The sequence below is a fragment of the Giraffa tippelskirchi genome, chromosome 4 (genome assembly GCF_054371585.1).
Source record: "Giraffa tippelskirchi isolate mGirTip1 chromosome 4, T2T-mGirTip1v1.2.pri, whole genome shotgun sequence".
Lineage (NCBI taxonomy): Eukaryota > Metazoa > Chordata > Mammalia > Artiodactyla > Giraffidae > Giraffa > Giraffa tippelskirchi.
The window spans coordinates 155,610,793-155,637,692 of NC_137278.1; the positions used below are offsets into that span (position 1 = coordinate 155,610,793).

The window sequence follows — 26,900 nt, forward strand, 5'->3', positions numbered from 1 at the left end:
TCCATCATCTCTAGTATTCCTACCCACCACTATGAGATCAAAGCTATGGTTTTTCCAATAGTCATATATGGACGTGAGAGCTGGACCATAAAGAAAGCTGAGCGTTGAAGAACTGATGTTTTTGAACTGTAGTATTGGAAAAGACTATTTGAGAGTCCCTTGGACTGCAAGGAGATAAACCAGTCAGTCCTAAAAGAAGTCAGTCCTGCATATTCACTGGAAGGACTGATGCTGAAGCTCCAGTACTTTGGCCACCTGGTTCGAAGAACTGACTCATTAGAAAAGACACTGATGCTGGGAAAGATTGAAGGCAAGAGGAGAAGGGGACAACAGAGGATGAGATGGTTGGACGGCATCATCGATTCAATGGACATGAGTTTGAGCCAGCTCCATGAGTTGGTAATAGGGAAGCCTGGGGTGTTGCAGTCCATGGGGTCGCAAAGATTCAGATACGATTGAGCGGCTGAACTGAACTACCAGATCCTCTAAAAAAATAAGATGCTTCAATTTCGACTAACATTTACTAAACACTTATTCCGTGCTAGGCTCTTTGCTAGGCTTTCACCGTGTGAGTCATTTAATTGGAAGCACCTGATGCATAGAAAGAACTCATGCTTTGGGGTAAGACCTGGGTTGGAACCACAGCCCAGCCCAAGAAACTGCAATCTTGGGCAGGTTCCTTTTTCTGTCTTAGTTTTGGCTTCTTTATAAATGAAGCTATTTATATCCCAGGATGTTGTGAGGAATAAAAAAGCTTCTCTTAATCTTCACATGCATTTAGCTCCCCCCTAACCCCCCCCAAAAAAACCCTACCCTACGACTACATTTTTAAACGTTAATGTTCATTCCTTATAAAACTGTCAACAGAATTTTTTGTATAGCTTCCGTTTTAAATCATTTAAGACTTTGGAAGACAGTCGTCTTAAGTTTCCCAGAATGGAAAGATCACGGTGAACAGCAAAGAAAGAAAACAGAAGGAATGTGAGTTAGTTTCGATGGAAATAACAAGTTTGGTCAAGAATGCCTCGCCCATTCTGATTTTCTATTGGTTAAGCTTACCATCAATCGGTCCAGTTGTAAATAAAGTGGAGACGGAAGCATGTTGTTAAGGGGCGGGATCTTCCTGTCGCCATTGCTAAGGTGAGAACATGTTTTCTAATAGGCTGAAACATGCCATTTTCCGCCCTCCCGCATCAGTTGCTAAGAGGCGGGACTATCGGGTGCAAAAAAGACTGAGGGCTCGAAGCACCGCCCATCCGATTGGTTGATAGGGGGCGGGCCTTGTAGCGGATAGGCTGCTGGTCCTGCCTGTTCCGGGTTAGTTGCCGGGGAGAGGCACGTGAGGAGGCGGCGGCGTGAGGCGACCATGGCGGGAGGAATGAAAGTGGCGGTCTTGCCGGCAGTTGGTGCCGGTCCCTGGAGTTGGGGGGCCGGGGGTGGTGGGGCAGTGCGACTGCTTCTAGTCCTCTCCGGCTGCTTTGTCTGCGGCTCAGGTACCGCGGGCAGCAGCTGCAAGGGGGCGGGTGCCGAGGGTTTATATTTAGAAAGGTGGGGAGTGTCCCCAGGGCGTGGACCGTTATTCTGCTGAGGGGCGCGGGCGTAGTGCGGAGAAAGGAGCTACATCCTTGGCGAATGGGCGCCTGCCTTGAGGGGCCAAGGGCCCTGGGGGCGGCCTGCGGGAGGTATCCAGAATGGGGAGGAGCCTGGAGCCCTTTTGGCGGAAACAGGGAGGCCTGCACTGTGTGAAAAGCGGTTCTGGGGGCTCCGGCTTGCTTCACTGGCTTCCTCGATTTCTTTGGTTAAAAGGAAGGTGACCCGAGAACCGAATGGACAGACAGAACTGCCACTGGAAAGGCAGCATCCTGTTCATTCAGAACATTAGCAACACCTGAGCATATGCTGTCAGGACTAAGGGCACGATGGCTGAACAGATGATTGTAGTTCTGTAATGATCTCTTATAAATATCTTGCGCACTTGTAAGATCCTGGCTCCTACCGACTTTATGGAACCGACTGGAGCAGTTAAATTCCAGTTTCCGAAAAGAGATAGAAACGTTAGTTAAAGTCTAGTAATTTTCTTTTGGAAATTTATTCATTCCTCAAGCAAACTTTCTTGCTGCCTGCTGCTGTTTAGTTGGCTTTGGACTGAGATGAAATTATTTTCCTTTTCCGCTCTAATTCAGAAAACCTAGGGTGTGTTTGTAAAAAAAAACAAAAAAAAACCTCCTTCATACCTTGTTAATTACACAACAGAAAGATAAGTTTGGAAGCTTCCACTGGAGGAAGTTGAGACTCTTGGGGTTAAGGATAACCATATCTTGTAAACACATATGCTTTCTCTCTCCGAGACATCATTTGCTGCCTCTTTATTCTTGTCGCTTAATGATTATCCTGAGCTACAGCTTTAAGGTTATCTCACAACCTTGAGGATCCACAGAACTAGTTGCAGAGCGCAGCGACCGTCTGAAACATTTTTTTTTTGTAAGGGAGAGGGGTATAGGTATCCAAGAAGACACTTTTTCCAGAGTCAGGGCCCAGAGTGTCATTTAAAGGACTGCATATGATCTGAATGACCTTTGACCAGATGTTTAACGTGGAGGTTGTGTATTGTGGCGATGAAAGTATTCCAAAATGCTCCTCCTCAGTGCTCAGTCAGTAGTCTCAAGGTTTCTTTAATAAGGAGATGAATGGGGACTTTTTGGCTTGGAGAAGGGTAAACTCAGGGAATACTTGTTCTTCGTGGCCTAGTGGATGATGTAGGTGGTAGCTACAAAAGACAGTCATGTAATAGAAAACTTTATAAAGTGAGAGGTACCTAAAGAGAGAATGGAGTACTTCAAAAGGCCAGAGTTCTTTCTCACTGAAGGTTGTTGAAGAATTCAATTATAAAAATCATTTGAATTTACTTTAGACTATTTGGCAAGAACAATTAAGCATAAAGAAGTAGAAAAAACATTCACTTTATTTTGTCAGAGTCAGTCCATTAAGGCACTCTTTCTTCTGGTCTGTTTCCATGTGTTTTTAACTTAAAAAATTTGTTTGAATTTATAATACATTCATAAACTTGTCAGCAGTCCAGTTCTCTTCCTTGGAGGCCACCAGTTGTTACTAGAGGTAGTTTTCTCATTTGGTTTTGTAGCATAAGCATTTTCCTTTGTCATTTAAAAGTCTTCATTAATGTTATTCTACTTTTATGCTATGGACAAAATTTTTTTTTTTAGAATAGATTCTTAGAAATGACTAAAATATATTTAAGACCCTTGAAACATCTTGCTAAAATATTTTTCTGAAAATATGTGCCAGTTTATACCACTGTCAGCTCTATTTGTTTGTGACCCATATCCTTGCCAGCACTGGGTAGTCCAGACTGAAACACCTTTGCTAATTTGGTAGATTGAAAGTAGTATCTTAATTATTTTGAACTTCTTGCATTATTTGTGAAGTAGCATCTTTCAGATGCTCATTATTTAATTATCGGTTTGCTGCTGCTGCTAAGTCACCTCAGTCGGGTCCGACTCTGTGCGACCCCATAGATGGCAGCCCACCAGGCTCTGCTGTCCCTGGGATTCTCCAGGCAAGAACACTGAAGTGGGTTGCCATTTCCTTCTCCAATGCATGAAAGTGAAAAGTGAAAGTGAAGTTGCTCAGTCGTGTCTGACTCTTAGCGACCCCATGGACTGCAGCCTACCAGGCTCCTCCATCCATGGGATTTTCCAGGCGAGAGTACTGGAGTGGGGTGCCATTGCCTTCTCCGAATTATCTGTTTAGACTTACATTTTTTAGAGTGTGTGTCCTTTGCTGTTGGTCTGTTTATTGTGATTACTATTTATTGGGGTTTTTGTGTACTTTTAAAATCAATTGAACCTTTTTAACATATTAAGGATATATATTTTATAATTATTTATTACAAAACTTTAATGTTTGTCCCTTTTTATCTTTTTTATATCTTTTTAAATAGAAGATTTATATTTTTATGTGGTTTCTTGATTTTATTCTTTTTTAAATTTTTATTTGGTGAAACAGAGAACCATGCGTGATCTTAGTTTCCTGACCAGGGATTGAACCCAGGCCCTGGCAGTGAAAATGTGGAGTCCTAACCACTGGACCGCCAGGGAGTCCTAGGCATTTTAGTTCCTCGACTAGGGAGCAGACCCACACCCTCTTGTATTGGAAGCATGGAGTCTAACCACTGGGCCACCAGGGAAGTTTCTTGATTTTATTCTTTAGATTTATTTCCATTGCTTTTATACTTAAAGAGCCTTCCAGAATTGAGTTTTTATATGTGTATATTTTGTAGTACAATTTAATTATTTTTCATTTTACTTTTTAACCAATGATGAATGTTAGCATTTGGTGTGAGGTGAGTAGATGAATTTTGTTTTCTGGATAACTGTCAATTGTCCCAGCATCCCATTGAATAATCCTTTGCTAAGACCCCTAACTTAAAGATGCTAGTTTTTAAGGAGAATTTTAAAATGCTTTTAAGTACCAACTGGATTACCTCTTGACAGAAATGATTAGAGGCTATTTAAGAATTAGAGGAGGTGGTTTTTCATGACTTTTTTAGGTCTTTTCTGGTCCTCACATACATGAATCATTTTCATTACCTTCTACCAGTAGATGTTAAATGATCAGTGTTGTTGATTGAAAAGTTGATGAATGCAAGTAAATAAGTTTCTAACTTTTGAGTAGTTAGTTCATGGGTAAATACACGCAAGCAAGTTGTGATCCACTAAATTCCAAGAAGAATTCGATCTTTGGACTTAAAAGGCATTTTTAAATTTATTTTTGGACTACCTTGTGGCATTCGAGATCTTAGTTCCCTGACCAGAGATCGAACCCATGTCCCCTGCTGTGGAAGCTTGAAGTCCTAACCACTGGACTGCCAGGAAATTCCTCCCAAAGTGCTGCCTCTTACAAATGTTTTATTTCTTTAGGAAAATGACATTGAAGAATTTATTTATTTAGTTTTATCTTTTTATTTATTTATTTTTGGCTGCACTGGGTCTTGGTTGCTGTAAGGGCATCTTTTCTAGTTATGGTAAATGGGGGCTACTCTAGTTGTGATGCGGGCTTCTCATTGCGATGGCTGCTCTTGTTGCAGAGCATGGGCTCTAGGCACTGGGCTCAGTAGTCGTGTCACGTGGGCTTAGTTGCTTCTCGCCATGTGGGATCTTCTGGAATCAGATTGAGCCAATGTCTCCTGCACTGGCAGGTGGATTCTTTACCATTGAGCCACCAGGGAAGCCCCTGAAGAATTTTAAAATTGTCTTAAAAATACTAATGCCTTTTCCTGGCATTAAGTTTTTCAAATGGCCTGTGCTATTGATATATTATTTGTATCTTACTGTTTCCCTGGTGGCTCAGATGGTAAAGAGTTTACCTGCAGTGCAGAAGACTCAGGTTCGATCCCTGGGTTGGGAAGATCCCATGGAGAAGGGAATGGCAACCAGTATTCTTACCTGGAGAATTCCATGGACAGAGGAGCCTGGTGGGCTACAGTCCATGGAGTCACAAAGAGTCCACTAACACACACAGTTTCTTGAAAATGGGTTTAAAAATATGTCGTGTTACATTACTTGCTGTAGGAGAGGAATCAATAAAGTGTGACTCTTGGGTTTTTAAAAGTTTATTTGTAAACACACTAGTTTTAAGTTTCACAGAATTTTACTTTCTTACAGTCTCCAGAAGAAAATAAACTCTTGATCCAAATTTGTGAGTGGGTGTTCTTTCAGTATATTTGTGGATTTGCTAGTGAAACAAATGTCAGTAGAATTTGGAAAGGTTTCACTTTGTGAAAAATAGGCTAGGGAGGAAATCCAAACTACTATTGAACGCTAGTGAGAGGTTGATAGATGGGGTTCAGGACATTCTACTCCAAAATATGGCACCTTGGCATACTGAATATTTGAAGCTGAAGGAGTCTGAGAAAACAGAAGCTGAAAAGTCATTCTGACCTTCCCCACTTTGCCCTTTTTCCTTGAAATAGGCCATAAAATCCTCATGTGAGAGGTGCCCTCCCTATACCTGAAGGAAAGGAGCATCCTTAGCTTTGAAGACAAAGGGATACAAAGAAGAATCCTAATAAGCAGGCCTTGCTTAGTTTCCCCCACTTTACTACACTTACCTCATACTCGACCCATCTTATTCCTCTGTGATGATCCACTCGTCATCAAACCTAGCATAAAAGTACGTGGGTCTGTTTCTTCGGGTCTTTATTTCCTTAGAGGCTTTCATGTCACATGTGAAGTGAAAGTCACTCAGTTGTGTCCGACTCTTTGCAACCCCATGGACTATAGAGTCCATGGAATTCTCCAGGCCAGAATACTGGGGTCAGTAGCCTTTCCCCTCTCCAGGGGATCTTCCCAACCCGGGATTGAACCCAGGTCTCCCGCATTGCAGGCAGATTCTTTACCAGCTAAGCCACAAGGGAAGTCACATAAAACATTAAATATGTTTGCTTTTCTCCTGTTAATATGTCTTTGTCAGTTTAATTTTCGGGCCTAGCCAGAGACTCTAAGAGGGTGAAGGAAAACTTTTCCTTCCCCCCACAAAATCAACTGAATTTTAAAATATTGAAATATGATTAACATACCATAAAATCCACCCTTTCATTGGTTTTTGGTATGCAGTTGACCCTTGAACAACTCAGATTTGAATTGCATGAGTCCACTTACACATGGATTTTTAGTTTCAATATATACATATTACGGTACTTCCTGGTCTTTGGTTGGTTGAATCCACAGATGCGGAACTATGGATCCAGAGGGCTGGTTTTTGAGCAGAGAGGCGGCATCCCTATCCATCTGTTGGTCAAGGGTCAGCTGTACTTGTAATGTGCAGCCATCACCACTAATTCCAGAATATCTTCATTATTCCAAAATGAGACCCGATACCCCTGAGCAGTCATTCCCCATTCCCTTCTCCTCACTGCCCCTGACAACTACTAATCTGCTTTGCTTATTGTGGATATTTACATAAATGGAATCATTTAATATGTGGCCTTTTGGTTGACTGGCTTTCATTCAACATATGTTTTAAAGGTTCATGTAGTATGTATCAGAACTTTCTTTTTGTGGCTGGATAATATTCCATCATATTGATAATACCACTTTTTGCTTATCTTTCTTTTTGTGGCTGGATAATATTCCATCATATTGATAATACCACTTTTTGCTTATCTTGATCAGCTGATGAGATTTAGGGTGTTTCCACATTTTGGTTATGGATATTGCTGCAGTGAAGTTTTGTGTACAGGTTTCTGTGTGAACTTGTTTTCAGTTCTCGGGTATATACAGAGGAGTGGAATTGCTATGTCTAATAACTGTTTTTGTTTTTGAGGAACTGCCAAGCTGTTTTCCAGAAAGACTACCATTTTTCATCCCCACCAGCAATGTGTGAGGGTTCCAGTTTCTCCACATCCTTGCCAAGGTGGTTATTGTCCTCTTTTCTTTGGTTATAGCCATCCTACTGAGTGTGAAGTGGCATTTTATTGTGGTTTTGACTTGCGTTTCCATAGTGATTAATGATGTTGAGCCTTTTTTCATTGTGCTTATTGGCCATTTGTATATTTTCTTTCAAGAAATGTCTATTCAAATCCTTCATGCATTCTAAAAATTGGGGTTTTTTTTTCTCTTTTTGTTGTTGAGTTGTAGTAGTTCTTTATATATTCTGGATACTAGACCCTTATCAGATACATGACTTGCAAATATTTTCTCCCACTTTGTGAGTTGTCTTTTCATTTTCTTGATAGTGGCCTTTGAAACAAAGAATTTTTGAATTTTTGAAGCCATTGTCTAATCCAAGGTCACAAAGATTTACACACTTGTTTTTTTTTTTCTTCTAAGTATTTTGTAGTTTTTGCTGTTAACGTTTAGGTTTAGGACTGAATTTAACTTCAAAATTAGCCTTAGCTTCACTCTAAAATCATGTCATTGCCTTTGTGCGTGTGTAACTTTGGCTTTCTAAGTTTTGGTGGAGGTTTTTGTTTTGGGATGTTTTGTTTATTTAAATCTTCCCCCCTTTATGCTAAGAACCAAAGTGATAACTGCATTTCCAGTTAGAGTAGCATTTAATGAGTTGATATATACAATGTGGAACAGGGAAGATATTGAAATGTTCTGTGGTAAAGAAGGTAGCTTGTGCAGACTGAGGTGAGAAGATGAGAGTGGTCACCTGTTAACCTAAACTTAGCCAAGTTTGAATATAGACTCCTGAGGGCAGCTCTTCTGTTTTGGTAAAATCTGAGGGACTGCATTGGAGAAGGCAATGGCAACCCACTCCACTACTCTTGCCTGGAAAATCCCATGGACGGAGGAGCCTGGTAGGCTGCAGTCCATGGGGTGGTGAAGAGTCGGACACGACTGAGCGACTTCACTTTGACTTTTCACTTTCATGCATTGGAGAAGGAAATGGCAACCCACTCCAGTATTCTTGCCTGGAGAATCCCAGGGACGGGGGAGCCTGGTGGGCTGCCGTCTATGGGGTCGCACAGAGTCGGACACACTGAAGCGACTTAGCAGCAGCAGCAGCAGCAGAGGGACTGCATATGTTAATTGGCCGCTTTTAAAACTTGAAACAAAAACAGCTAGGAAAAAGAAACTTTGCAGTCTTTTAGTATCTGTTTAAAGTACTGTAAATACAAAAGTTGTTGCTAATTTTGTTCATCCTACTCAGGAAAGGAATAGAGGAAATCACTGGATGGGTTACTTTAGCTATGCCTTTATAAGAAAAACAGGACCCGGTATGAATCTCAGTTAAGCTATTTATTAGCTCTGTGGCTTTGGACAAAGTACTTAATTGTTCCTAACTATCAGTTTCTCATTTATAAAATGAATATTATGAGAGTGCCTACTGATAGCATTGTTGGGAGGGTTAAAGGAGACACATATTGTCTGTCTTAATACACACATAATAGTGGATTTTATTATTACTCATCCTGGATTAGTGACTATTTATAATATTTTTAAAAATTACATTTGACAGAAACAAGACTGCCTTACTCCTTCTCCCATCTTAGTTTTCTTCTTTGTGTCAGTCCCTGATATTTTAACCCCAGCTTTTAGAAAGTAATCAGTTTAATTCTTTTTATGAAATGAGTTATGGTTATTAGTTTGTTTTGTTATTATATTTAATTGTTATTTTCTTTCTTTGCATAAAGTCGAAAGCACGTTCATGCTTAAGGAATCCGAAGTTCATGATGTGAATACCAGTCAACAATTCTGTTACAAAAATGTGCTTATCCCAAAGTGGCATGATGTATGGACACGGATACAGGTAATGATTTGGAGACTCTGGAGAATGGCAGATTTTTTGAATATCTGAGTAGTGAGTACTTTGACACTTTCTTCCCTTTCACAATTAAAAAAAAAAGAATATATATGTAAATATATAAAATTAACAACCTTGATAAGATTGCAATTATTCTTAATCTCATCAGTGTTTTCATCAGTAAAGCATTTATCCCTACCTTGTGTTCCTCTAAGTGGCCCACAATACTTGACCCTGAGGTAAACTTCTTCCTCCTTTTCCCCAAGAGACTATTTTCTTCTCTTCCCCAGCTGCTTTTACACACACACACCTCTCTTTGTTTTTAAAGGCCTTATGCCTTCTTTGGGCTGGAAACTCTTGCATGCTTGTCAGGATGTACACTCTGCCTTGCTACTCCTGTTCTGCTTTGATTCTGCACAAGATGTTGCATAAATGCCCTGAACTGGTTTCCCCTTGATAGAATGACTTTGGTCTCTTTTATTTCATAACACTGTTGAGCCACCTGGCAAGCAAGAGTGTCTGGCTGTACTGATTGAACCAAATGAGTCCTTTGGAAATGTTTCTGCTGCTATAAGCATAGTCACTTATCAGGGCATTTGTTCACATCAAAAAACACAAGGGTGGGCTTTTTCAGAAAATTCTCTTTTTTCATTGTCTGATATAAAGATCATATTCCATCTGGGGCACATTATAACCAATAACCAACATTTACCCATAATCAGTGATTTGTGACAAAGGGTTGAACTTCTCAGATTGTCATTATGGGAAACATTTTTGGTGCTGTTTATGCCTGGCAGTTTTCTTAATATTCTGGACCCTTGCTTTGTATGATCTCTCATAAATAGCTGTATTGGTAACTCTTTCAGCTTGGAAGTCTTTTTTTTTTTTTTTTTTTTTTACCCCTATGTGCTAGCCTAATAGTAGATTCAGATCATGTTAACAATAAGACATTCTAACAGCTGCCTCTCTGAACCATGTACGGTGCTATTTGCCCAGTTACCTTTTAGCTGCTTCTATCTTTTATCTCCGTATTTCTCATAAGCCTGTGAAAAGCCAGTGCCTTTAATGATTCAGCTATTTATGCTAAAGATTTTTTTTACAAATTGTATTTGGGAAAAGTTTAAATTCCTACTTCCTTCTTTCTCATCCTAATTTTGCTTGTGTTACAGATCCGGGTAAATAGTTCCAAACTGGTCCGAGTCACCCAAGTGGAGAATGAAGAGAAACTGAAGGAGCTAGAGCAGTTTAGTATCTGGAACTTTTTTTCCTCCTTTTTAAAAGAGAAACTGAATGACACCTATGTTAATGTGGGTCTATACAGCACAAAAACCTGCCTCAAAGTTGAGATTTTAGAGGAAGACACCAAGTACAGTGTCATTGTGACTCGGAGTAAGTCTTACCTCTGTTTTTCTGATGGATTCTATGGTGAGAAGAGACTGAGCTTTGGAGGATATAATTAGTGAGAGAAGTCAGCCCAAGACAGCTCCATTTGGGTTCTGATTATAACCTGAATATACCACTGCTCCAAACATTGCAGAGAGACTCCACCCCTCATAAAAGCCTTTAGGCCTAGATTTGAGACTTCACCATAAGTCTTTCATTCTGAGTGCTTCCTTACTTGGATTGTGAAGGCTTGCATTCCTAATATTTCCAGTGGCTCTGAGCTGATACATCTAGTATTCTTCAGAGTTAGATGTATTCCTGTCTTCCGGGAGCTTTAACTGTAGGCCTGTATATTTCAGCCTACATTTAAAGACATGAATGGTTAAATCAAACTGAAAATAAAATAGACCTGAATACCTCACAAGCAAAAGAATATATGTGGAACCATAAATATGAAGATCACTGCAATTTCAGACTTATTGAGTATAACTGGGAGTTTTCCCTTCTCTGGATGTGTCTGAGAAAGTTTCACAGAAGAGGCAGATCATTATCCTATTGACTTCTCTATGGCTTTTGGTCTCTTCTTGGTAACTACTCTCCCAGGAGAGTAATGTTGTGAGCAGTAGAAATGTTCCTGGGTTTTGCTATGAAATTTGTTGTGTGCTTCTAACTGTCCTAGAGTTCCATTGTTCTTTGGTTGAACAGGATCAGCCTCTTTTTTTGGTGTTCCTTTTGCATTTACTGATCCCTCTTGCTCCTGTTTGTGGACCTCCCCTAGACTCAGCTCTTGAATGTGAAAGCTGTGGGAGTGACTGGTACACCAGTAAGGGACCTGTGCTTGGGCCCCCTGGTCCTGGGCGATCGGATTGAGTGTAGGCTTTTCCAACACAGTCCTCAGATATCGTCAAAAGAAGTAGGTGGTGGTGTTGGTCAAGAAAAGTAGCCCCTTAGAGAACAACAGAGGGCCCTGACCCAGAGTTTTGGGCTAATCTGCTGAATCGGAGAAGGCAATGGCACCCCACTCCAGTGCTCTTGCCTGGAAAATCCCATGGACGGAGGAGCCTGGCAGGCTACAGTCCATGGGGTCGCTAAGAGTCGGACACGACTGAGCGACTTCACTTTCACTTTTCGCCTTCATGCATTGGAGAAGGAAACGGCAACCCACTCCAGTGTTCTTGCCTGGAGAATCCCAGGGATGGGGGAGCCTGGTGGGCTGCCGTCTATGGGGTCGCACAGAGTCGGACACGACTGAAGCGACTTAGCAGCAGCAGCAGCAGCAGCAGCTGAATCCGAGCGACTTAAGGCTTGAAAACCAGGGTGGTGGAGACCCCTTGTGGGCAATTGCATGAAGTGCTGATGGTACTATGGCTCCATCCAAAGCAGAGTTGAGCTTCTTTTAGCCTTAGGGTAGGTAGCCAAAACAAAATAAACTCTTCAGGAAAGTTTAGGTTAGACAGAGACCTAATTATACTTTCTCTTTGGAAGGGTGCCCAGGCTTTGTGTGGAATTTAAAATCTTGTTTAGGTGGGCTGTTTGCATTTATTAGCTGACCAGTGATGCCAACATTGCCTTTTATTCTGTAATGCTTTAAGTTGTTTGGTTCCCTTGTTAAGCAGAAATATTTTATTTATTTCAGGATTTGACCCCAAACTCTTCCTCATTTTCCTCCTTGGACTTACACTATTTTTTTGTGGAGACTTGCTGAGCAGGTAGGTTCTAAGGCTAGAGGGTGGAATGAGGATGCTCAGACCTACCCCGCTTGACTTCTGTCATAAAGTCTTAAAGTGCTACCATTCCCTTTATGGATGGGCTAAGTCATTACCTGCTTCAATCATTGAAAAAACATACTTTAATGTGTATTATTATTTTTATTTTTTCTTGTATTAATAAGATTGGCAATAATGAAATTCCCCTATTAGGTTACCCATCATGTGATGGGATTTAGCCAATACATCACCATCCTTCCACCATTAGCCATGTTTAGCCCTCATTTTTACAGGGCTGTGTTTTACATTTTACAGGATGAGTTTCATGCTGTTCAGAAGTAAAGAAGCAAGGATCAATCACTTAACTCATTTCCTGCCTGTAGAAACCCACTAGCTAAGATAGGTGAAACAGGCATGTACAAATACAAAGGAAACATAAAGTCTCCCTGATAGCTCAGATGGTAAAGAAGCTGCCTGCAGTGCAGGAGACTGGGTTCAATCCCTGGGTCGGGAAGATCCCCTGAAGGAGGGCACGGCAACCCACTCCAGTATTCTTACCTGGAGAATTCCATGGACAGAGGAGCCTGGCGGGCTACAGTTCATGGGGTTGCAAAGAGTTGAACATGACGAAGCGACTAACCCCCATGCACACAGATAACAAACATTCAGCAGAGATAGGATCAACATTAACTTTGTATGCAAGGAGAATATTTGTGGAATAGTGAATGAAAGCTTAACCAGTTGAAGTTCAGCTGGAGCGAGGTTGTTGGAAGTTGTTCCTTATTTTGGGGTTCCTGAGAGAAATCCAAAATGAAGGAGGAACATTTGGTAGAAAGAGCCTAGACTAGGAGTAGGAGCTCTCTGTTCTATGCCCTTTGGGGTAAGCAGTTCAGTTCTGGTTATTAGTTTCCACTTGGCAGTCCTCTTATCCCTTTCTTCTCCCCAGAGAAGCTGTGCAGTTCCCAGACGAAAGATTCTCACTAAAAATTGGGTGCGGAGCAGTACTGGGGATGGGAGCTGGAGACTAAGCAGAGGTTTATTGCTGGGGTGTATTTGAGGGGCCGTCATTGGTACTAATCCTCATAATTTGGCAGCAACTACACTGTACTGGTCTCTTCAGTTTTCTGACCTCAAATGTTGAGCAAATGCCTGTTCTTATCTTGTACCTTTTTTCTACCTTTTGGCTGGGATGGTTGTCTGCTTTGAACAGTGCCATGTGTGAAGAATACAAACGTAGCAATGAAATGAATTTTCTCTCTGCAGAAGTCAAATCTTCTACTATTCTACCGGGATGAGTGTGGGAATTGTGGCCTCTTTACTAATCATCATTTTTATAGTGTCCAAATTTATGCCCAAGGTAAGTGGCAGAATCCTCACATGCAGTTAGGATGAGCTTGGATAGATGAAGGATTGTTTGCTTGGATAATCTTACATCACTGAAAATTTGCATTGATGGCTGATAAGTCAATGGCCTATTCTTTCCTCGTTTCAGAAAGATACTTTTCATGATGAAACTTGGAGCCTGATGACATACAATCTCTCCCTTTTTAATAGAAATCCTGTGTACAGTGTGTGTGTGTGGGGTGGTTAAAGTGTTTTTCCTGTTAATTATATATATCATATAGCCAGGCTTTTAAGTTATTTAGCATCTCATTTTCCCAGTGTTCTTTGCAGACTGTACCATTTTAAGTGTAAAGTACATATTTTTAAGAGAGATGTTTTGTGCATTTTTAGTAGGTTGAATTTTTTTAAAATCGCAGTTCCATTTTGCTTCTTGTATGTAGGGAAAGCCTGTTGTAAACTTTTTGCTTTCACTTCTACTTTGTTTTAGAAAAGTCCCATTTATATCATCTTGGTAGGAGGCTGGTCCTTTTCTCTGTACCTCATTCAACTAGTTTTTAAAAATTTGCAAGAGATCTGGAGGTGTTACTGGCAGTACCTTTTAAGTAAGTGTTATTGGTTTTGCTTTCCTTTTTATATGTTTATAGGCTGTTTTAGTTAATTTGATCATGAAAAGATGTTGCCTGCTTATGAAGTTTAATAGTCTATGCCATTTTATTAACTTGTAAGAATCAGTTTTTGTTTCTAACTCTACAGTTGTCACCTTTTCTTAAATTAAAATGATGCTGCTAGGGAGAAGACTAATTTGTTGAGGTTTATAAGTACATCTCTCTTTATGCATAGATATCTTTCTGAAAAGCTGTAAATTGACTTTTTGAATATGATCGTATTTTAAATTCACGTGAGGACCTTAAGAAGTAAAAGACTCTACAGTGAACACTACCTGTAAAACGAGAAAAGAATCCTTTGGTTGTAAAAATAGTAACTCTTAATCTACCCTTTGAGAAGGAATTAATTTGGATTTTCATATATTAGGTTTTTGAAACAGACTATTTTAGAGTTGTTCAGCATATAGCTTTAATTCCCCATTTGAGAATTAAGTTTGAGACAATAGAAATGATAGAAACTTAAAAGAGATGAATATATATGAATAATGAAGGAAGTATGAATAATTGAGTAAAGATCTTATCCATTTTCCTGGTTCAGTAGGTGCTATATAGTGAATTTACTGCTGCTCCCCAGACAGGATATTTTTTACCAGTTGTAGATGAAAAAAGAATGTCTTCTGATAACTCTTCTCATAGGCTATGTCCTCACAGTTGGATTCATGAGTTTTGCAGTCTGTTACAAGTATGGGCCTTTGGAGAATGAACGAAGTATCAACCTGCTGACCTGGACCTTGCAGCTGCTGGGCCTATGTTTCATGTATTCCGGTATCCAGATACCGCACATTGCCCTTGCCATTATCGTCATTGCACTGTGTACTAAGAACCTGGAGTACCCTATTCACTGGCTGTACATCACCTACAGGTGACTGAAAGGCAATGTAACTTCGTACTGAAGCATGCAATGTGGGATGCAGTTGCAGCAAAAGGAAACAGAGGTTTTGACCTGGGAGCCTCTTTGTTAATATCAATTTATTGTATTATGTTTCACTTGTCAACATACTGTATTATGTTTCACTTCAAGTCTTTCTTTTTAGATTCTCTGTAGACACTTTAAGGAACTTATAAATTCTAATCACTTTGTATAAAATAAAAACATCTAGTAAAGTGTCATGTGTTCCTGTTACCACTAGGTGGTGCAAAGTATATCACTTTTATGCCACATGCCTCAGTCACCTGGTTTCGGATTATGTTACACAGCCTTTGAGATTGTTCTGGCAGTCCTAGTCTTAGTTTAAGGTGTTATTCAAGCATGTGGTCACTTTACCTGGTGCCTATGGAATGGTCATAGGTTCTGAGGTTATCAATGGTTTTTCTTTCTAGTACAGGTAGTGGAAGTAATGCCTTCAGTTCATGGGGGGGTCTGAGTTAATGCACCACAATCTTATGCCATCATTTTCTTGTAGTTTTCCATTTATTTGGAAATAAATATTTTGTCTATCACTTATAAGTGAATTTATTCACATTAGTGAATAATATTGACTACTCTGACTTGTCAGTAGTCTAATGTGTCAGGGGTCCATTATAACTAAGGATGTCTATGGAATAAAGGTGGGAGTGATGACTCTTAATGATTTAGGCTCTCTGCTATATGCTATATAACCCACTGAAGGGAGTTAAGAGATAACGATGGATGTAGATTACTGATTAATCATTCATGATGTTATTTTGGTGAGCACAGAAAGATGTGTAAGGCAACAGAAAAGACTGTCCCCCCTCGTCTTCTGACAGAAGAAGAATATCGGCTACAAGGAGAGGTGGAGACCCGAAAGGCTTTAGAACAGCTTAGAGAATACTGCAACAGTCCAGACTGCTCAGCTTGGAAGACTGTTTCTCGAATTCAGTCTCCAAAGAGGTAAACAAACTTGGCCAGAAGTACAGGCATCTGTCAGGGTAATCATGACCCTAGAGTTTTAATAGAGATTATATTTCTATAATCATTTTGTATTTGTAGCTTTGTTTTCTTGTTCTAGGAGTAGTCAAGGCAAAAGTACGTATATCATATGTTAAGCTGTAGCCATTTTCTGATTCCTCAAGGAACTATTTACTCTAACTTTGATAGTAGCATTGAGATGAGAAGGCTCTAGTACGATATTAAGTTTCCCCTCTTACAGTTTTGTGTTGCTCTCTGAGTGTTTAATATATTTTTTGAGGGGGGAGGGATCTTTTTATTTGGAAGCAGTCATACCAATGAATATATGAAACTTCAATTTGGAATCTTGATGGCATAAAGTTTATAGGGCCATAAACACAAATAAATGTGTAATGCTCCTTAATCTTATCAAGGATTACAGATAACTGAAGGAACTTTAGCACTTCCATAACTAAAAAGGGTAAGCAAACTTCCATAACTTGAAACTGCTTGTTAAGCAGGATGATGTTGCAGGGAATGTCAGCCTACAATCCTAGTTTTCCTTCTCATTTCTTGCTTTAGTTTACTTACCTGCCAGAGTAAGGATAAGGCTGGGGGCTAGGCTCATTATCATTTGAGCTGAGAGCACATCAAGGTTTCAGTTTGTTCTTATTTTGAAAGAAAACAGGGCAGAAGGCAGCTTCTAATGAGTAAATGAGTATTATCTTCTCTTTTCTAGGTTTGCTGACTTCGTGGAAGGTTCTTTCCACCTCACACCCAACGAGGTTTCTGTCCACGAGCAGGAGTACGGCTTAGGGAGCATTATTGCCCAGGACGAACTTTATGAAGAAACATCCTCTGAGGAAGAGGACTCAGATTCTCGGTACCCCCTTGTCGTACAACAGAACAGCTTCCTGAGTTAGGTGGATTGACTTGGTACCTCAGTGGTCCAGGTTGTGTGTGTTTGGTGTGCAATTACTTCTCAAATCTTTGAAGCCGGGTGAGATAACTGCAGAAATTCTTCCACTGAAATTAGAGGCCTGAGTAGACCTCCCTCTGGAAATGGTCTCGGTGGGGTCTCTGTGGGGTCCCGAGGAAGCAGAGTGGATAACGTAGTGACTGCTTCCCAGTGCATCCTGTTGGTTCAGTTCTCAGCCCACGTTTGTATTTCCGAAGAAACTGGATTGCCACAGCTAGCCCAGGACATTCCAGTTCCTCTTTGAAGTTGGTTCAATCGTGGCATTTCAGACTCGGAAGTGATAACTGTTACATGTGAATTAATGCTTTCAGACTATGGCTGCATCTTCAGAGACAAACCCACAAATCTGAGCCTCTTTTACTTCTGCTTTCATTTCAGTGACTTTAGCATAATCCTTGTTTTAACTGTTCTAAGAGGAAAATGGATTATTATTTGCCTGTCTTTTTAAATTAATACATTTAAAAAAAAAGTGAAACTTATGTTCCAGTACTAGCAGGTGCTCCAGAGTGACAAGCCTCCCACATATTTGTTAATATGAGTTGTCCATTAAAGCCCCAGTAACTCTTGTGCTTCCCTTGTGGCTCAGCTGATAAAGAATCTGCCTGCAATGTGGGAGACCTGGATTCGATCCCTAGGTTGGGAAGATCCCCTGGAGAAGGGAATGGCTACCCACTCCAGTATTCTGGCCTGGAGATTCCATGGACTGTATAGTCCATAGGGTCACAAAGAGTCGGACACGACCTAGTGACTTTCACTTATCACTAACTCGTGTGCTGAACTTTGAATTAATTCTCACACCTGTGATATTCTAAGTCCTGCTTACTCTAGGAACATGCCTGCAGGCCCTTCTGTAGATGAGGTTTTTATTGTATTGCATTGGCCAAAAAGTTCGGGATTTTCCGTAAGCTCCTTATGGAAACAAATTTTTTGGCCAACCCAGTATTTAACTTCCAATTCCAAATAGGCTTTCAGGCATCGCTTCCAATTCCTCTTTGTCCCCTTTGCTCTTTCAAGCAGGGTCTATTCTCTCACCTCTGAGTATGTACATTTCAGATTGTTTATTTCTTATATTCTCTTCTCTTTGGTTTATAGCATTATTCCCACTAATTAGGAGAAGTGATCTTATTTAGGGAATTTAAATGCTTTTTGCATGTTCTCTTATTTTTCCTGTCCACTGGTCACACATCTTTGAATTGTTGTGGGATCACAAAGTTATCTCCTTTTCCTTCCCCTTCCTTTGTCTACCCGTTCTATTAATACCTATTCTTAATAGTCTTTGTTTGCCACCTATCCCTCTTCCTGCAGGAAGCCTGGCTCATTTGTGAGCCCTGAAACTATCTATGAAGGCTCTTGATACAACGTACATGTTGTAGCTATGTGGCTGCCACAATTTGCATTTGCCAGGAGACAGACTTCTAGATCATCCTTGTGCCTCTGGGTGCTTGCACAGCCATCAGGATCAATGTGCTTTCCTATGAACTTCTTGTACTTATTTGCAATTCCATTTCTGACTAGAGGTTCCTGCTGCCGTTTTATTACAGTGGCACTGGTTTCACATTCTTTTGCCATTGTAAAGTACCCTTATAAACCAGCAATGCTATTTATGAGGGAGCAAATTCCCAAGTCTCTGTCATTCACTTGGTTCTGTCTTTGTGATCTTTACCCTTGCACCTTGGAAAAAGCTATAATTACTTTAGCCAGGAAGATAGATACTGATGGCAGGATCATAGCATTGAATTGACTGACTTACCATGTCATGAAGAAAGCAGATGATTTTTGTTAAAAATCTGCAATGAATGACTCCTTCAGACCGCCCATTTAACAGATAATTTTGAAAGGCTCTGGGCTCCATTACTGACTTCCAGAATGTCAGCTCCAAGACGCCCCTCCAGGTTGCCAGTGGATTTTTTTCTGCCAGTGTTTCCCACAGCTTTAAACTGCCCTAAAGTGACAACTACCTCAATTGGCAAATAGACTTTTGGAAGAAAGTGGAAAATAAACAGTATTTGGACAGATGACATGGGTTAAAATGCTTTATATTAGGAAACCTTTCTACCTTTGTAGTTATGTACTTGGTAGCATTATATCCCTCTGCAGAAAACTATTAAGACTTCTGAATTTTACTTTTTTTTTTTGGCCTCATTTATAGAAATTGAAACTTAGCATATTTAAGCATAAGCTGATTTGAAAAAATAATGCGGCTATACAAGTGGTCTCAGGGTTCCCTTGAGACTTTGGTACCTTCCCCACATGGCCACTTAGGGATATGGTCCCTTGCCTCTAGGCTGATACTTCCTGACGCCTGTCTTTATTTCAGTGAGAAAGCACTGTGAAGTAGAGAAAGATTCTTGTCTTTTTCTGTTGAGTAAACTCCTTGTGATATATCGTTTCCATCTCAAGATGAATTTTTCTCATTGTGTTTGAATTTGGGGTGAGTGAAATCAAACTCGGTTTATTACTCCCTGTCTGGTAGTTGGAGAACTGAGCTGTAGGCAGTGCCAATGACAACAGGTCCCGTTGTCATGAGAGCTCCTCTCAGACAGCGAAGGATGGTGTGACTGGTGTGCCGTGTGTCCTTGCCCTGCCATCCTGTGCAGCTCTTTCCCAGATGCCTCTGAGCCTCTGTGTGCCCGGAGATTGCTTGACTCGGCCCGCCTTCTTTAGCAGCTGCTCTTGTCTCCTGCTTGGCCACTTAGTCTGCTGGCTCAGTCACTACTTGAGGTCCTCGTTTAATTTTCTCTGGCAGTTACAGCTCTTGCAGCTTCAGCATAGTCTTGTCTCTCAGACCGATCTCATCAGGAAGGATTGAAGGGATAACTGGAGTGAGCTGAACATCAGAGCCTTGTCTGCCGCCACGTCAGCGTCTTGCTCCACAAATATCAAGCTGCAAATTGGCCCTGGGCTCAGGGTCTCATGAGCATCAGAAATCTATGGCCTCTAATGGATCTGATCAAGTTATATAGAGCATGCCTCCCATTAATGGGAGTACCAGTCAACTGGCTTAAAACGCTTTCCCTTCACTTTCCCAGTCGGGTTGCTTTCATGAGACCAATGGAACCAATGACTGAAAATAAGGAAAATTTAGCACTTTTGATATCTTCTAATAAATTCCTATCAGCCACTTGATGCCCCAAAACTAGTTTATTTCTCCCTCTAAATTCATGACTTTTATATTCTGTTGGAGAATTTTGCTGATGATAGACTTTTGAGTACCAGTGTTGCATTTTGTGCTAATACATTCTATTCTAGGGCCCAGCCTTTTCTTCACTGACTTGTGTTCCCTTCAACCCAATCCCCACTTTGCATGTATGATAGACTGTTGATGAACAAAAGCACCCAAATAGGCTAGATAGTTCCCCAGGCCCTGATTTCCGTAAAAGGCTTGGGAATGGATGATGCAGTTGCCCTTAATCTTTTTGTTGTTCCAGAAAAAAAAACGAACTCAGATGGATGCCTGTGTAAAAATGGTTCCTAGCTATGTACTCATAACTTTTCTCTGAATTGGGTAGTGAAAGTTGAAGTAGGAGGAAAGGAAATTAAATGTCCTAGGATTCCTTTGGACTGAGGTCTGACATATGAGATAATAACCTATATTGAAATGCCAAGAATTTTATCTGAACCAAGGAGAGGACAGTTTGACAGATTTATTATGCCTTCATGTTACACAGGCACTGAAACAAAGTAATAAACATAAAATAGCCATTGTACAAGGCAAGTGCACCTAAAACTTTTTGTTTATGTTTTGATGTAACAGAAACTGATCATTATTTTTTTAGGGAAACCTATGCAATTGTGGTGATCCAGTGGTGTCTCTTGATAGCTTATGGATTCAGTTGCTATTGAGGTAGATTCTAGACAGTTATTAACTTGGAAAGGGAGTTTGGTGCCTTATATGATGGGAGCCGGAGCCTGCTGGGAATAAACAAAGCGAATTCATACCAGTGTCAATGCACAGCTTTAGCAGGGAAGGAAATGGCACACAGCACCCCCAAATTTGGGGCTTTTGGCTCCCACACCCCCTGCCCATGTGCATCACCATCCTTTTCACACCCTTGACAATAACTTGAAAATGGTGAAATCACTATCTCTGCATTTTTCTACAACACAGGCAATATTCTTATCTTGTTAACATAATAGGTAGCTCTTAATATGAGTATTAGAACTGTTACAGCCTGCAGTTGCCTCAGTTTATCATGTTTCTAGGATTGATGATGAAATAGGGAGTTCCTGGGTAAGTTTTAGCCTGTGGGTAATGCCTTAGTGTTATTTTAAAAGATTTGTCATTTATATTTAAAATAAGTGTTCACGAATGTTTGAAAAGAACAAAATGATCAGGGATGACTCTTTGCCATGGGTCTCATTTTTGCTCTTTTCTGTAAGAAAAATAAGCAATGTCTTATTATATATTTTTTCATTTTTATTGTGCAAGTTTGTAAGTAATCCCAATTTTAATAAAGTTTTATACACTATGTAGTGGTTTCTCTTAATGAACAAGTACTTTTCTTGTTAGGATCTCTTGTTTTCAGGTAATCAGCAATTAGCTCTTCTGTTTCATCTTTCTAGACAGGTATTTTGCATGTTATTTATTTTCCTTTTTTTAAAAACCACTTCTTCCTTTGGGATTTCCCAGTGATCTAGTGGCTGAGACTCCATGCCCCCTGTGCAGGGGGCCTGGGTTTGATCCCTAGTCATGGAACTATCAATAGATCTTGCATGCCACAACTAAAGAATGTGCATGCCCCAATGAAGATCAAAGACCCCACATGCCAAAACTGAGACCCGGTGCAGCCAAATAAAAAAGATTTAAAAAGTAAAATAAACCACTACTTCCCTTCTTGGGTCTGTCTTGGTCTACTTCCTTGGACTGAATGGTTTCCAGGATGCCAGATCTCTAAGAGGTATTCTTACAGGAGCAGAGGGTTATACCACTGTACTGTCTCATAGGAAAACAATGTATAGCTTATTCCTGGTCCAGAGAGCTACTTTGTACTCTAATTCTTTTTTTTTTTTTAATGGTATAAAGTATTTTGTTATTCTCCACTGAGGTGAGGAGAAGACCTGTGGATCCAGCTGTGAGATGCTCACCAAGAGCTTTCTGTGGGATGAAAGGGAGTAGGGCTTTCATGTAGTGAGTATTAGCGGACGTGGAATAAAAACTTCAACTGTGTCTAGGCCCAGCTTCTGCAATAGGAAGGAGACTGGTGCCTTCCATTTTCTGTTTTGGCTATTTTCTTTGCTCTGGGACTCCATTCTAGAATTTGCATTAATTCTGTACCTGTCTCTTCTTATTCAGGCCACATGGAAATCTATTGTCCACTTTTTAAAGACTATGAAATAGGATGGAAACAGGATGTGGACCATATGTGAATTTATGTAGATTAATGCACAGTGATGACATCTATTCATTCTATAACCCAACTAGGTAAATAAGAGACATTGGATGATCATCAGTGGTTGAATTAATAAAAATAATTGCCAGATTTGCAAGATCGTAGGATTAAAAAAAGGTGTGTACCACATTAACAAATTGAAAGATAAAAACCATATGATTATCTCAGTAGATGCAGAAAAAGCCTTTGACAAAATTCGACATCCATTTATGATAAAAACCCTCCAGAAAGCAGGAATAGAAGGAACATACCTCAACATAATAAAAGCTCTGTATGACAAACCCACAGCAAACATTATCCTCAATGGTGAGAAATTGAAAGCATTTCTCCTAATGTCAGGAACAAGGCAAGGGTGCCCACTCTCACCACTACTACTCAACATAGTTTTGGAAGTTTTGGCCACAGCAATCAGAGCAGAAAAAGAAAGAAAAGGAATCCAGATAGGAAAAGAAGAAGTAAAACTCACTGTTTGCAGATGACATGATCCTCTACATAGAAAACCCTAAAAATTCTACCAGAGAATTACTAGAGCTAATCAATGAATATAGTAAAGTTGCAGGATATAAAATTAACACACAGAAATCTCTTGCATTCCTATACAATAACAATGAAAAAACAGAAATTAAGGAAACCATACCATTCACCATTGCAATGAAAAGAATAAAGTACTTAGGAATATATCTACCTAAAGAAACAAAAGACATATAGAAAACTATAAAACACTGATGAAGGAAATCAAAGAGGACACAAATAGATGGAGAAATATACCGTGTTCATGGATTGGAAGAATTAATATAGTGAAAATGAGTATACTACCGAAAGCAATCTATAGATTCAATGCAATCCCTATCAAGCTACCAACGGTATTTTTCACAGAACTAGAACAAATAATTTCACAATTTGTATGGAAATATAAAAAACCTTGAATAGCCAACAATCTTGAGAAAGAAGAATGGAACTGGAAGAATCAACCTGCCTGACTTCAGGCTCTACTACAAAGCCACAGTCATCAAGACAGTATGGTACTGGCACAAGGACAGAAATATAGATCAATGGAACAAAATAGAAAGCCCAGAGATAAATCCATGCACCTATGGACACCTTATCTTTGACAAAGGAGGCAAGAATATACAATGGAGAAAAGACAATCTCTTTAACAAGTGGTGCTGGGAAAACTGGTCAGCCACTTGTAAAAGAATGAAACTAGAACACTTCCTAACACCATACACAAAAATAAACTCAAAATGGATTAAAGATCTAAACGTAGGACCAGAAACTATAAAACTCCTAGAGGAAAACATAGGCAAAACACTCTCCGACATAAATCACAGCAGGATCCTCTATGACCCACCTCCCAGAATATTGGAAATAAAAGCAAAAATAAACAAATGGGACCTAATTAAACTTAAAAGCTTTTGCACAAAGGAAACTATAAGCAAGGTGAAAAGACAGCCTTCAGAAAGGGAGAAAATAATAGCAAACGAAGCAACGGACAAAGAATTAATCTCAAAAATATACAAGCAACTCCTGAAGCTGAACGCCAGAAAAATAAATGACCCAATCAAAAAATGGGCCAAAGAACTAAACAGACATTTCTCCAAAGAAGACATACAGATGGCTAACAAACACATGAAAAGATGCTCAACATCACTCATTATTAGAGAAATGCAAATCAAAACCACAATGAGGTACCATTTCACACCAGTCAGAATGGCTGCTATCCAAAAGTCTACAAGCAATAAATGCTGGAGAGGGTGTGGAGAAAAGGGAACCCTCTTACACTGTTGGTGGGAATGCAAACTAGTACAGCCACTATGGAGAACAGTGTGGAGATTCCTTAAAAAACGGAATAGAACTGCCATATGACCCAGCAATCCCACTGCTGGGCATACACACCAGTTCAGTTCAGTCACTCAGTCGTGTCCAACTCTTTGCAGCCCCATGAATTGCAGCACGCCAGGCCTCTCTGTCCATCACCAACTCCCGGAGTCTACCCAAACCCATGTCCATCGAGTCGGTGATGCCATCAAACCATCTCATCCTCTGTCGTCCCCTTCTCCTCCCGCCCCCAATCTTACCCAGCATCAGGGTCTTTTCCAATGAGTCAACCCTTCGCATGAGGTGGCCAAAGTATTGGAGTTTCAGCTTCAACATCAGACCTTCCAATGAACACCCAGGATTGATCTCTTTTAGGATGGATTGATTGGATCTCCTTGCAGTCCAAGGGACTCTCAAGAGTCTTCTCCAAAACCACAGTTCAAAAGCATCAATTCTGCGGCGCTCAGCTTTCTTCACCGTCCAACTCTCACATCCATACATGACCACTGGAAAAACCATAGCCTTGACTAGACGGACTTTTGTTGGCAAAGTAATGTCTCTGCTTTTAAATATGCTATCTAGGTTGGCCATAACCTTCCTTCCAAGGAGTAAGCGTCTTTTAATTTCATGGCTGCAGTCACCATCAGCAGTGATTCTGGAGCCCAAAAAAATAAAGTCTGACCGAGGAAACCAGAATTGAAAGAGACACATGTACCCCAGTGTTCATCGCAGCACTGTTCATAATAGCCAGGACATGGAAGCAACCTAGATGTCCATCATCAGACGAATGGATAAGGAAGCTGTGGTACATATACACAATGGAATATTACTCAGCCATTAAAAAGAATACATTTGAATCAGTTCTATTGAGATGGATGAAACTGGAGCCCATTATACAGAGTGAAGTAAGCCAGAAAGAAAAACACCAATACAGTATACTAATGCACATATATGGAATTTGAAAGATGGTAACAATAACCCTATATGCAAGACAGAAAAAGAGACACAGATGCATAGAACAGTCTTATGGACTCTGTGGGAGAAGGTGAGGGTGGGACGATCTGAGAGAATAGCTTTAAAACATGTATATTATCATATGTGAAACAGAACACCATTCCAGGTTCGATGCATGAGACAAATGCTCAGGGCTGGGGCATTGGGATGACCCAGAGGGATGGGATGGGGAGGGAGGTGGGAGGGGGGTTCAGGATGGGGAACACATGTAAACCCATGGCTGATTCATGTCAATGTATGGCAAAAACCACTACAATATTGTAAAGTAATTAGCCCCCAACTATATAAATAAATAAATTAAAAATAAATAAATACAGTGAATTACCCATTGTTTATGACTGATAATAAAATAATGAGGTTGCAAAAAATAAGTGTTTAAAAGTAGTTCCTTTGAAACTTCAACATGCATAGGAATCATCTGGGGAGCTCGTTAAACTGCAGACTTGGGATTCAGTAAGTCTGTGTTGAGGCCCAAGATTCTGCATTTCTAATAAGCTCCCAGGTGATTCAGATGCTGCTGGTCAGTGGACCTGACTTTGAGTAGCATTCTGCCTGTTGCCTGGCACGTGGTAAGTATAGCTAACTCTTCAACAACCTGGGAAGGGGGGCATTGGTTAGGTGTGCCGACCCTCTGTCCAGTCAAAGCTTATCCTATAGTTTTACAGTTGATGGGCCTCTATACCTGCCATCCTACATCTGCAGACTCAGCCACCCATGGATCACATAGCAGCAATATGTACTTATTGAAAAAAGTCTGAGTGTACATGGATCAGGGAGTTCAAACCCATGTTGTTCAAAGGTCAGCTGTACTTGATCAATGTTACTGATACCAGATAATTGATGAGAGTCAAAAGACCCTCTACCACCAAATATCCTCTCCACCATATCTTTTATTGTGTGATATGGTTTTAAAAAGTGAGTATCCCTGGGAGGACCAGTGAGTGTGAATTCAACAAGTGTGAGGGCAGGTTGCTATCCTCTCAACTCAGAAATCAGCATCCAAGAGTTCAGAATTGCTGCTGCTTCTAGTTCTTCTTTGCCATCTTTGTGAAGTATAATTTATAAATTGATACAATTCATTAGTTTTAAATTTTGCTGAGTTTTGACAAATGGAAACAGTTGTAACCACCACCAAAGTCATGATCTAGAGCATTTCCATCACCACAAAACTTCCCTCATGTCCCTTACACAGACTAGAAATTTTACTGGGAGAAGGAAAGGGATTTAAGCTCCAGTTGCTTCAGTTTTCCTGAGAAGCAGGAGATCAGGATCCTGCATCCCGTTGTGTCTCCTCCCCACCCTAAGAATGCTGACAGATCTTGTAATCCCAGCTGGGTCCGGTGTGTATTTTGTACCTTGTAAATTTAGACTGACCCGTTTGTTCTTGTTTGCCAAGAACTTTCTGGGTTTTAGCACTCAAATACTCATGTCCAGAAAACTCATCTCAGATCCTAGACAAACCAGGGTGGTTGGTCACCCTAG

At 40.3% G+C, this 26,900-nt stretch overlaps 1 protein-coding gene and 1 long non-coding RNA gene across 7 annotated transcripts; one reads left to right on the top strand and one right to left on the bottom strand.

The window, feature by feature from the left end:
* The first annotated feature begins 1,343 nt into the window (after window positions 1–1,343).
* On the top strand, window positions 1,344–21,665 carry NEMP1 (nuclear envelope integral membrane protein 1). 6 transcript variants are annotated; one of them, XR_014083164.1, is made up of 10 exons: window positions 1,344–1,493; window positions 7,342–7,431; window positions 9,161–9,276; window positions 10,440–10,659; window positions 12,290–12,362; window positions 13,623–13,716; window positions 14,191–14,305; window positions 15,005–15,230; window positions 16,097–16,220; window positions 16,957–21,665. XR_014083164.1 is itself a non-coding variant. In XM_081594417.1 (10 exons), the coding sequence occupies exons 1-10, from the start codon at window positions 1,367–1,369 to the stop codon at window positions 17,138–17,140; spliced, it is 1,335 nt and encodes a 444-aa protein (XP_081450543.1). In that variant the 5' UTR covers window positions 1,344–1,366; the 3' UTR covers window positions 17,141–21,665. The 6 variants fall into 6 exon arrangements, 5 of the variants coding, with proteins under 5 accessions (XP_081450543.1, XP_081450540.1, XP_081450542.1 ...); XM_081594417.1 differs by lacking the exon at window positions 7,342–7,431 and adding an exon at window positions 3,636–3,639 and having other exon boundaries at window positions 1,344–1,502; window positions 9,168–9,276; window positions 16,047–16,220; XM_081594414.1 differs by having other exon boundaries at window positions 16,047–16,220.
* Window positions 1,350–9,381, bottom strand: LOC145546717 (uncharacterized). Its single transcript, XR_014083166.1, has 2 exons — window positions 8,493–9,381; window positions 1,350–3,500 (listed from the first exon to the last, which is right to left on the bottom strand). It is a non-coding gene; the product is annotated as an uncharacterized LOC145546717 (long non-coding RNA).
* Window positions 21,666–26,900: the final 5,235 nt, after the last annotated feature.

Bases quoted from the DNA above. Each gene is read 5' to 3' on its own strand.
- NEMP1 (XM_081594414.1), top strand. From the start codon at position 1,367: ATGGCGGGAGGAATGAAAGTGGCGGTCTTGCCGGCAGTTGGTGCCGGT. The intron at 7,432-9,160 runs GTGGTTATTGTC...CTTTGCATAAAG, and splicing joins TTCTCCACATCCTTGCCAAG to TCGAAAGCACGTTCATGCTT. The intron at 15,231-16,046 runs GTGACTGAAAGG...TGGTGAGCACAG, and splicing joins TGGCTGTACATCACCTACAG to AAAGATGTGTAAGGCAACAG.